The sequence below is a fragment of the Rhinolophus ferrumequinum genome, chromosome 8 (assembly GCF_004115265.2).
Source record: "Rhinolophus ferrumequinum isolate MPI-CBG mRhiFer1 chromosome 8, mRhiFer1_v1.p, whole genome shotgun sequence".
Lineage (NCBI taxonomy): Eukaryota > Metazoa > Chordata > Mammalia > Chiroptera > Rhinolophidae > Rhinolophus > Rhinolophus ferrumequinum.
The window spans coordinates 16,363,691-16,375,775 of NC_046291.1; the positions used below are offsets into that span (position 1 = coordinate 16,363,691).

At 46.0% G+C, this 12,085-nt stretch overlaps 1 protein-coding gene across 1 annotated transcript in view; it reads left to right on the forward strand.

Moving 5' to 3' along the window:
• The window catches only part of LOC117025817 (solute carrier family 23 member 3), an 88,712-nt gene extending 77,873 nt beyond the window's left edge, over positions 1–10,839 (forward strand). The window contains exons 13-15 of the mRNA XM_033112051.1: positions 2,694–2,811; positions 3,387–3,505; positions 3,958–10,839. Coding sequence (XP_032967942.1) covers positions 2,694–2,811; positions 3,387–3,505; positions 3,958–4,032 — 312 coding nt within the window. The 3' untranslated portion in view covers positions 4,033–10,839. The remainder of the gene's footprint in view (positions 1–2,693; positions 2,812–3,386; positions 3,506–3,957) is intronic.
• The last annotated feature ends 1,246 nt before the right edge of the window (positions 10,840–12,085 follow it).

The window sequence follows — 12,085 nt, forward strand, 5'->3', positions numbered from 1 at the left end:
CATTGTCCCTTTGATCTCTGCCGCCCGCCCCAGCTCGCCCTACCATTGTCCAGCGCAGGGAGCTAAAGTTTCTCCTTCCCAGGCTCTGGCCTCTTCACCTCTCTTCCCTGGCATATTCCACAGACGATGCCCAAGGAGTCAGTGACAACTGGGAAGGGCTAGAATAGGATTAAGGGTTTGGCCTTTCATCCCCGGAGGGTTCCAGGTCAGGCCGGCTGCCTCCTGTTTATCTGTTCGCTTTTTTTCTTATCACCTGAGGGAGCTTGTCCTGGGCTGGATGGGAATATAGGCAAATGTGAGGGATTGAGGATTGTCATCCTGGGAAAGGCTGTATTGCCCTTTTGACAAAAATTCTGCTGTTCAGAGAAATAAATAGGGTAATCATTACATTTGTGGGCCCTGAAGCCAGACTGGGTCCTCATCCTGCTCCACCACTTACTAGCTGTGGCTTCCTCAAGAAAATGGGGTTATACTACTGCCTACCATGTTCATTCATTCATAAATAGTTATTGCGCCCCTACTATGGGCCAGGTTGTTCTAGATGCCAGGGAAATAGCAGTGAATAAGACAAAAATAGGTTAATACTTTAAATACTTAGAACAGTGGCTATCTAGCACATAGTAAATATGCAGCAAATGTACCAGTATTCTTTGCCTAGTACTTTTCTGAGGATATATACTCACGTAGGGTACCCATTGATAGCAGCTGCAGGACCAGACCTCTCTGAGAGGAGGGAGGGCTAATATGTACGTACTAGATTTGGACTCAGGTCCAGGACAGCACTGGCTCTGTGACCTTCCATTTCTGGCACTTCATTTTGAGACTAACTCTATGAGCTGGCTAAAAATGACCCTGGAAAATTTATGAGTCTGTTTGGTTCCATAGAAAGGGCAGGAGATGGCATGGACTGCCTAGATTCTGCCTAGCCCATGTGTTCAAATAGTACAGTGCCTACCACGCTGTGTATGGGTGATGCTAAGAGAGGCCATATCTCTTGAGCAATATGAAAGGGCATCCTAGAGACATGAGCTAGAAGGAAGGAGAACAGCTGTGGGCCTCTCCACTGTCAGCGCCTTTTGGCTGTGGAGTAGAGGCTTGGGGATAGGAGAGCAGAACCTGGAAGGAGAGCAAGGTGAGGTGGGGGTGTGTGGCCTGACAGTTTGCCTTCCCTATGTCAGTTCACTCCTCAGGGAATGCTGCTGGAGAGAGCTGTTTTACTCCTAGTGTGATTACTAGCTAGAAGTAAAGTTTGGACTCAGGGCTTCTGATTCATTACCTGTGGTTTCCAGTGAAAGTCCAAGACTGGTATAATCTTTATGGGAGTTGGGTTAGAGTACAAATGTATGTTACGTTTCCTGGGAATCGACAAGTTTTTCAGCTGCCACCATACACAGGGAAAGATATAATCTTGACTGGTTCAGCCACTACTTCCCTGTTTCTCCCGCTTTCTCTCTTCCATCCTTCTCCCACAGTGGTTTTTCAGAAATGAATGCCCTTATAGCCCAGAGAAAGTGCCCTTGACGCGAGATATGGGCCGATCCAGGATTTGGGGTTGGTTGCCATATGAGTGGCTGGCATGGCTTCCATGGAGACCTGCTAACTTGGCTAGGAACCAGAAGGATTTGCATGCACAGGGACAGATGAAGGAGTTCTGGGCCCTTTCCAGGAATCTGCAGTGCAGCCAGGTTTGGGACCACTGGATACCACACTCTTTCATCTCATTTTTATTGCACTTTCTTCAGTCTTCAACATTATTTCAACTCGGTTCAGGCAAATATATGAAAGTCGAACTAGCCAAAGCATTTTGCTGTGAATATAAAGCCGCAGTTCATTCTGTTTGAAGGAAACATGTAAATATAATGTGATTATAACAGTGTTTCTCAACGTTTTTTCACTATCACCTCCCTAAGGAACCTTTTAAGACATTTTTTTCCTAATCACCCCTTCTTAGGAAATGTTAATATCAAAAATATACCAAAATTCTGTGCATATATATCTGTGGTTTATATTTTAAAAGAGTAAGTTTTTTTTTTAACCCCATAAGAACCAATTTTCACCCCCCTTGGGAGAAGTATTACCCTCATTGTGAGTTTGTGGATTATAATAAAACACAGTGGGGTTGCGGTAGGGAGTATAAAATGTCAGGTAAGCCTCCAAACTTTTTAAACTTTATTTCTCTCATCTCCTCTAACTGAACATCACAACTCCACAATGTCTTCTTATCCCCCAGTCTGTTATTGCCATAGTACCATATTGCTCTCTCTCTCCCCTATCCTGGACTTCATTATTCATCATCATCATTTTTCTCTCTAGTATGGAAGTTTACGAGGGAATTTAATTAAAATAGCAACTGTATAGCTCAGGGACAATTTAGGGAAGGTGATTTCCTAAAAATAGCCCTCTAAGAGGTCATCCCTTTGAAAGAAAGAGCCAAGAGACCTATGGTGTATTCATGGTAAACCTGAGTATAGGAAAAAATTAAGATATACTTTGGTGTTGCCTTTCAGAGGAGATTCCCCAAGAGGTCTTCATATTGGTCCCAACAGGCTTGGATATGGGTGCCCTTTATGGGATCTAACTTCTTTATATAAATTCTTTTGGAGTTGATGTCAATTCTGCCAGGGAATATCAAGTCCCTTTTCTCTGGCAATATAGTGTAACCAGCCAATGACAGCATATCCTCTCCCCTGTAGAAACTACCAGAGGCATGCAGTGTTGGTGATGGAAGACACTTTGTCACAGATCTACAGAATCTATATATGGCAGTCACTGGACAAGAGGTCCAAGTGAGGCAGAAACATCAAGGTACTGGTGAGTAGCTCCAAGAGTACTTGGTCTCCCAGGGTTAGAGTTAGGGTCTAGGTTTATGCTCTCCAGGTTCGTGGTAGCTCTAGCCCTTGTGACTTTATAACTATAAATTAATAAAAATTAAATTTTTATTTCCTTTTTTGCTCTAGCCACAGTTCAAGTGCTCAACAGCCACGTGTGGCTGGTGGCTACCAAGTTGGATGGTGCAAATACAAAACATTACCATCGTTGCAGAAAGTTCTAGTAACTGGTCTAGGCACTTAAGAGAATTAGTGAGACAACCCGCAAAAAGAGGAGTCTCCCCATCTGAGACATGTCGGGAAATGAGTAGAAGACCAGTTGGTTATTTTGTCTCAAGAAATCTCTTGTCCAACCTGGTGAAAGTGAACCTGGGGAATCTTCATAGTAGAAACAGGGCTTTTCAAAAATCAGCTGGAAGTTGGATTTGTGGCTGCTACTGTCTGTTTATATATTAGTAGCAACCCCTGGCCTTTCTCAGAATGCTTGGTGAATGCTAATGTCTTCCTGGTAAGAGGAAGGCATTTGTCACTATCTACCCTTGATCTTTCTGATTTCAGGAGATCCTGGGACCTCAAGCAGCGCCTCCCCACCAGGAACTGATGGCCAACTTCTGAACCAGCCAGAAGAGCCGGTTTCCTCAGCACCATCCCTCCCAGTGCCTGAGAAAGAGGCCACAGTGAGTCACAAGCAGCTTCTTGGATGGCGTTCTGGGTTCTTGGAAGTGCCACCGCGTTGGTACGACCTTACCAATATTGGGACATTTCTGTCATCAGGCTTCCAAATTGAGGCTTTCTATATGGAGAGTCACAGTTTTTTAACTCTTCCTTTGCTGTCCCCTTTCTGCAATTCTTGTACTAAATGATGGACCTTGACTTCTTCTCTACCTGACCCCACGTCCAGTGGCGGTCCGTGAGGTGGTTCCCTGGGGGAGAGGGAGGAGACGGCATGCACACGTCTCCTGTGCAGAGCCTTATGTCACGTTCACTGCCAGACGTAGACGTCAAGACACTGTCAGCCTCTTCAAGAAGGCCTCTCCTAACCAGAGCCGTGGGAGGAAGGAGGTTCCTTTCCTAACCTAAGGGGAGCTCTTCAAAACCCCTGTTCATTTTGGGTTTCTTTTTTTCCTAGGGTCCTTCAGACTCCGTGCAGAGACCTCAGCTATCCAAGGTCAAGAGGAAGAAGCTAAGGGGGCTCTTCAATTAACTTGTCACTGTCTCAACTGCTGAGGATGGACTTGGAGAATAGTGCCCCCTTGAAGGAGCTCCAGTGGCGGCAATAGCTCTGACACAATCATACAGTCAGAGGCAAGACGACTGAAGTTCACATTGACAAGGCCACCTGAATGGGTCCTGTTAACCAAGGGGATCCTGGCTCCAACCCGTCAGGCATTGGCCTTCCCCTGTCCGAGCTGAAGCCGGTCTCTGCAAATCCCATACACTCCTCTTCTGTGGTGGAGGTTCTCTAGACCCTGGACGCTACCATGGACTCTAGGTGCAGAGGGCAAGTCAGCAAAAAGGCACAACATGCTTGGGAAGCATTGCCTACCTTTCTCAAGAGTCCCTAGCCAGTCCCAGGTGCTCCTCAGAGACCCACTTCTCTCTTCAGCATGTTATAAAACCCACTCATACTCCCCTGCTTTTGAGAGTACTTATTCTGTGGAACATGTAACCCACTTCACTTTACGGTGTCCCTGCCCACTTGTCTCTGGATGAAATCTAGGCCCTCAGTTCAGTCCCTCAGGTTCTTCTTATGCTTCTCTGCTGTGGCCTGTGCTCAGCCTCCATGTGGGAACTTTGGTCTGGAGAACTCTGTCCATGGTGGGCACGAGGCAGAACAGATGGCGGCTGCTCTCCTTTGCCCAACTGGATGTGAGTTTTTGGTCTGTTTCCAAGCCATAGACAATAGGTTAAACCACAATATGGGATTGAAATTACAAAGAGCTCCAAGCACCAGGGCCAAGGTAGTTAGCTTCCCACTGGAGTGGGAGAAAAAGGAATTTTACTTTCCCATCCTTCACTCCACTTCAAATAACACAGTAACTAGAAGAGCTAGGAAAGGTAGGATGACAGGGAACAGGAAATGGCCACAGGAGTTCTCTGGGACAACAGAATTGGCCTATAAAACGCATAGTGCTTAGCAAGAAAAAATATAAAGGCTGGGTGAGATAGGCAGAACCTTAGACATTTAGAAAGTCAACTCTTTGGACACATCTAGCGATATTTAGCGGACCAGGATTGGCAAAGTTCCTTGGCCTTCTCTCTAGGTTTTCCTATACAGGTAAGACCATATGAAACTTCACCTTGGAGAGACAGGAAGGAAAGTAGAACTCACATGTTAACTGGGGGCTGTTAGGTAGAGGACGGGGTCAGGGGCAGAACCCACAGAGGTTTTTTCTGGTTTATTTATCTCTGATGGTCAAATGCTTCCTCGTTCTCATATCCTCTCTAGCTGGGAGTGGTGTTTTTGTACTCATGTCAAGTCATGGGAGAGTGGACGATCCAAGCAATAATAAAATAATAGTGATTATAATAAAATAATAATAGCATTTATCGAGCATTTAATGTGTATCAGGTACTCTAATAAGTGCCTGACATCGAATCCTCACAGCATCATATGAGGACGCTACTGTTAACCCCCTGGGAAATGGAGACTGGAAGTGATTAAGTGACTCATCACAGGTTACACAGCTAATACGGAACAGTCAGGATTTGAACGCAGACAGCTGAGTTGTTAACTGCATTATTCTATACATCATTGAAAACATTTTCCAGGAAGGATGTCAGGTCCTTCTTTCCTGTCTTCCACTGTTCCATTCTTCTCCTCTGACCCTGCTTCCTTTTAATAGATTCTTATTCCTCATGGGTTCTTCAAGACAGGAGTCTTGAGGACTCAGGACTTGCCCCGTGCCTTTACCTGCTGGCAGGGCCTGAGAGCTCCCCCGGGGTTCATTCCCCATTGCTGCTGATAACTCTCTCTACCTCCAGACCACAGTGTCCCATTGGCACGCCTGTAGTTGTACCTATCACTGAAGTGAATTGGGAACCAAGTAGAAACAACCTGTAAATGGCTCACTTTGTTCTTTAGTTTCTTTCTGGCATAATTTAGATAGCTAGATTTTGGGATCTATAGGATATAGGACCACATGGAAAATGGAAAGACTTTCCCAGCAAGCTGGGAGAAAATCCGGGTTCTTCACTCTGGATAATCCCTCTGCCCTAAGAGCACAGTCTCCAGAACAGGACTTTTTAATTATAGGGGGATAAGGAGTTGTGAATCCCCCAAATTATAAGTGAAACCCTAAGAGCATAACTTTTTCCATGTTCTCAAAAGAATGTGTACTTTCAAAAAAGGTTAAGGAAGAATATGCCTAATGACCTCCCCGCCCATTGCCCACTCTACCCCAAAGGTTGCTGTCTCCATGGGGATATTGCCCAAACACGTCCTTCCATAAACATTGCCTGCAGAGGCCCTGCCTCAGGCATTCTTGCCCTGAAGCTCTTACCCCCCAAAGCTAGGGGTAGTGGCTGAGAATCATTTGTCCCAGGGCAACTCCAGGGAAATCCCTGCCTTGACAAATTGGCCAAGCCAGGCTGTATTCCAGCCCTGCCCCCTGGTTTGGGCCCCTCCCTGAGGCCCCCAGCCTGGCCCAACCCCCACTCCACATGCACATAAAAGGGTCGAATTCTCGTGGCTGCTCCATAAATTTTATTCCGTAAATATTAGTTTTCCCTGTGTTTAATAAAGCAGTGGCCCACCTCCCCGCCTACCCGCCCGCTCCCCGGGGCCGGGGCTGGGGCCAGGGCTGGCTGGTGGGAGAAGGGACTCTTTCAATTGCTTTGGAGTATTTTTAGAAAAAAAAATAATATAAGGTGGTTTACACGAGCAAGCCAGCAAACCAGGAGCAGGAGTAAGGACCTCGAGGAAGTTCCTGCAGGAACTGGACCTAAAAAGTAGAGAAATAGCGCCACCTAGGCTGCAAGACCTACTTGTCCTGGCTGGCGGGCTCACCCCTCCCCCACAGTCAGCTACGTAGGACAGGCCAGCTCTTTGCTGGAAGAGAAAGCTTCATCCCTTAGCTCTCCAGCTGGGCAGTACCTCCTTTACTCAGGCCTCACGGAGGGCTTTCCCAGCAGTCGTTGAAGGCAGAGTCCGAGCTGGGTCTTGGAAAATCCCACTGGGGTCATTTTCTCCTGTCACCAGGTAGCCAATCTCCCAGATTAAGGAGTGTTTCCCAAAGGATAGTAAAGCTATTGAGAAGGTAGGAAGGATCCTCTACAGTCTCCGTCTTCACACTGAATCCTGAGGAGCTAGCCCCGGAATTCCTAGGGTGTAATTCTTAGTGGCTAAGTGTGAAATCTGTGTTCCTTTGCTCTGGACTTGAGAATCCATCCCTGTCAGATCAAGATCATCCCACAGGTCTGGGGCAGGTCCCCTACAATGAGCACTCGGGCAGGAGAGATGCTCAAATCTCCTGCGTACTCAGCCTCCTCCTCAATCGTATCCTGTGGTACCTTTGGACTCCCTTTTCTGGCCTTCCTATTCGTTCAGATCTCCCCATTTTCCGAAACCCTTACCTCCTCCTTCGTTCCGGTCCCCTGGGAGATGAGCAGGCGCCCCCGTGTGTGATTCTCAGTACACAGATGGCAGGAGGAGCGGGACTAGAAAAGGCGGTGCCTCTTCTGATTCGGATTTAATCTTGCTCTTCACATGGTCACCGGGGCATTTTCTTCTCTCCGATTATTTTGTCCCTCATTTTCTCCTATTGACAAAGCTAGGAAGATTTGCTCCAAAGAGTATAGGGGAAACCTAAAACCCTCTTCTCTTACTAACCCCTCCTCATGCTGTGGGACACACCCTTTGTCAGTTCTGCTTACCCCCTCACTGTTTGTGCTATTAATGTACTCTGTGTTTATATACACCTTTCCTGTGTGCTTTTTGTTTCCATCCTTACGTTATATTATACGCCTTGAGGACAGGGTCAGTTTTTAACCCTAAGTCAGAAAATATCACTGTGGTTTTGTACTACTAAGGAGTGCAACTCTATCTTAAGTGGGTATTGATACAATCAGGATATGCCTTTCTAAGCTCTGCCCTGATGTTTTCTTATGTTCTAATTTTCCTGAAGAAGAAACTGTTCAAAAGGAGTGAGTGACATACTGCAAGGAAGGCACCACACTTACAGCTCAAAGCCCTTGGTTTCTAGTCCCATTACCGACATCCGTAAATGTAAGAGCTCACAATATTGTAATGGATTGTGCCAGGCACTTAGATACAGAGAGAAACGCCAGAAGGGAAGGGAGCCCACGCTTTGGAGGGAGGGTTTCTTCTAGCTGCTATGACCTCCTGGAAGCTGCTCCTGAGTATTCTTGTCAAAGTCTCCTTTTAATGCTCTATTTTTCTTCCATGTTCTCTCCGAGGGCCTCAGAAGATCCCACCTTGAGAGGGAGGGTATGGGGTGCCCGTCTGTGTGTGAGCGAGAGGGAATCCCTCTCTACTTGAGGAGCGACAAACCCATCTAGCCTCCATCTTTCATCCCAGACCCTTTGAGGAATACTTTTCTTATCTCCCGAGACTTTGCTTTATGGTGGCCCTTTATGCTTCCCCTTGATTCTTATGTCTCTACCCTGGCACATGGGAATTCATTAGTTAGCACCAAAACATTCTAGCAAAGGCTCGGTTCCTCTCCCGAACTGTTAAGTTCTACCCGCACTCAGTTTCTCTATCCTGGAGCCCAACAGGTTTTTCTGTGCCTTCCACACTCCTGCGTCCTTTGAATGACTGCTGGCTAGCCTCTCGGCACCTAACTCTCATGGGTTCCTGAGGATCTGGGCCAGCCTAGGGGAACCCGGAAGAGGCACTGGAAGAACTCCAGGGTGGGGAGCACACAGCCATTGACTCACCTGGGAAGATTGTGCCCAGATTACTCGTCCTGCTGGGCCAAGGGCCAGGAGTTAAAGGAGCGTGCCGTGCCACACTTTTCCTCCCTCCCCTCACTTTGGGGACAAAAAGGGTTAGAATTGGGGAGCAAGGCTTGGGGGCTGCTGGGAGTCCCTTCTGAAATCTGGGTGTTGTATTTACTTTTTCATATTGGCAGCTGGAAGGGGAAGCCCATCCCAGCTCGGCATTGTTGTCTAACATGGTTAATCAGATCCTATAATCCTGCTGTGGAAATATTGGGCCTCACTCAAAACAATAGAGACCAAGAATATTGTGGTTAAATTTCAACCAACTGCCTCCCTGGCCTGTTTGTCTAACCCCTACCCCCCTCTCCAGGGCCAGAGTCCTCCTTGCTTTATGGACCCCTGATAGGATCGAGAGCAGTCAGAAATCGGTGACAGGAGAAGGGAAAATGGAGCAGAGGAAGGGTAATCCTCTTGACTGGCACTCTGTCTTGCCTTTCCCTCCCACCCCAGGCCTTGAAGGGTGAGCAGAGGGCTGTGAAAGGAGTTGGAGCTGGTGGGGAAGCCCCCGCAAGGTCTGAGTCTCTGTATAGGGATTGAGAGCAGCACTGGCTGGGAATCCTGATAGGAAACAGATCCCTTATTCAAGACAGAAAAAGATTGCTGCCAGAGGAGAAGGAGAGACCGCCAGTTACATTCAGTATGGCTTCCTGGCGCTTCCGGGGCCCAAAGCAATACCATTGGTCCTATGTCACATGTTGGAGGAACAGGAAGGCACTGGTTAGGGGAAAGGCAGGTGGCAATAAGGATTTCTGCTTGATTAGTAACCTGATATAACAGCAATACAAATAACAATGCTCTGGTGAGGTATAAAGGTGATGCTAATACACCCACTTGAGTGGTTTTCTGGTAGTGGTGATGTCCATTATGTTGCTCTCTTTAGTGAATTAAATGTGGCAGAATAATTTGCATAATTAAAAAGTAGCACAGAGGCAGTGTCTGGATTGCGCTTAAGGGGGAAATGAACACGGTGATATGTTCAGCAAAAGGCAGAGGACATGCCTCTTGCAAACTGGGGCGCCTGGTTTGTGAAGTGGCCAACTTCGAGTTTATACCGGGCCGTGATGCAGCCAGGAGGCACCGGTCACAAGTTGCAGCCACACTGTTTTTTGGAGGTGTCACCAGTCAATGAGGTGAAGTACAGTGAGGCCCCAGCTCCAGCACCGTGGACTATTGAATGGTCAAAGTGTATGTGCATTTTTAGAACTTGAAGAATGAAACAGCAGAACTGTGCCAAACGAAACTATATTTACTTAATCTGTCCATATAGGGTGGGGATGGAGAAACAACAAAGAGCACTGGATGTTTCTCACCTCGAGTGCTATGTGATAATTCAGGGACTGGCACCTGTGGGTCATTCATCAAAGCCATTTTAAAGCAGGGACTGCTTGGTGGTAGCTGAGCTTCCCACCAGAAAGATACCTGGAAAATAGTTCCTGGGAGTGAGACTCTAGTATGTATGCTTCTGGATAGGAATCTCAAAACTAACTTAATGGCAGTCATCAAATGGAATGAAAGCAGGTATGAAACTGACATCACAATGATCTAAAGATGATGGAAAACATTTTAACAGTTAAACAACTTGGATAACTAGTGGGAAGAGTTCAACGGGAAGTAAGATCCCCAAAATGAAGCTGCAGAGAATGAACCATACTACTGACCAAGCGGGGGATGTAAGACGCCAAGTTGGTTGGTTAAACCTTATACTGTACCTGGGCTTGAACTGCAAATGGGAACGTCCCACAGGAAAATCCTAGGTCACAACAAAGGAATTCAAAGTAATGGCACATGTTTGTAGGAAATGTATTGGGAATGAGACTGAAAACCCCATATTCAACAAGAAACAGGAATCATTAAACATGCATTTACTCAAGCCGTATACACATATATATCAAATGCTTACTCACTAGCATCCCCACCAATGGGCGTTATGCCACATCCATACATTATGGGCATACATTATACACATGCATACATATGTATGGCCACAAAGACATAGTTCCTGCTTTCAGGAAACCTACAATCTGAAGATGATATTAAAAGGATAGATTTTTTTCCCCAAAATTTTTCAAGTGTATGAAGTAGAAAAGGGAGAGCCATGACTATGTATCTCTTAAAAAGTTTAAAAGAATTGTGTGTATAAATACTGTTTTGTTACCTGCTTTTACTTAACTATGTTGTGTCCATATTTACATGTCAATACATAAATCTCTTTGAAGGGTAAATTACCTTCTCTCTGAGCTTTATAAAAAGTTTGAAAAACACCCTCACCATCAGAGTGTAGAAAGCCAAGCTTACTCCATTTTCTCCCTGAGCGTCATCTAAGATCACGCTGGTCTCCTTGCTGTTTCTCCAATATGCAAGCATGGTAGGGCCTTGCTCTAGGTAGTTTTCTCTGCCTAAAATGCTCTTCCCCTCCAATATCCACCTCTTTCAGGTCTTTGCTTAAGTCACACCTTCTCAATGAGGCTTCCACTGACCACCCCACTTAGCAGAAGCACGTGCCTCCTTACCTCACACGCTCTCCCCACAAGCTGGCTGCACTCCCAATTCTTTTATCCTGTTTTATGTTTTGTGCTCAGAGTCCTTCCTTATTCCTTTCTAACACACTATATAATTTTATTTATTTTTATACTTATTTTTAATGGTCTGTTTCCCCAGTGCCTCCCCAGTAGAATAAAGCTCCATCAGGGCAGGAATCTCTGTTTGTTTATTTTTATTGTTCTCTCACATCCACCACCTGGAACAGTGCCTAGTACTTAGTAAGTGCTCAAAAATAGTTGTTGATTGAATAAACGAAGACAGATTGATCTCTCACGCACACACACATTCGCACGTATACACACAACTGTTCACACCAGCTGTATCTCGGAGTGGTTTTAGAAATTTGTGGGTATAAATGAATGTAATCTTTTTTTGTTTGCAGCAACCAGTTGTAAGGTGAGAAGAATGGGGGTTAAATACCATTTTGTTAGCTCTAACCCTAATGGAATGAATTTATCATTTTGCAGAAACTAAGAATATGAGCTATTTAAAAGCAAATGACTGAATACCTTCTTTCTGTGGCTACAGGTCCCCAGCTTTGCTTAAGGTGCTCTCTCTACCAAGAGAGACTGGTAAGAGAGTGTGAGTGGACGGGTACAAACTCTCTTACAGGACACTGACAGGCATGTCAGGAGCGTGTCACTTGAATGTTAGGAGTAGTACCCGCCTCCTCCTTCGCTGAACATTCATTGGACTGGTGTTTTCCAAGATGCTCTTTAAGCAACAAATTTCTTCCCAAATAGAGACACTGG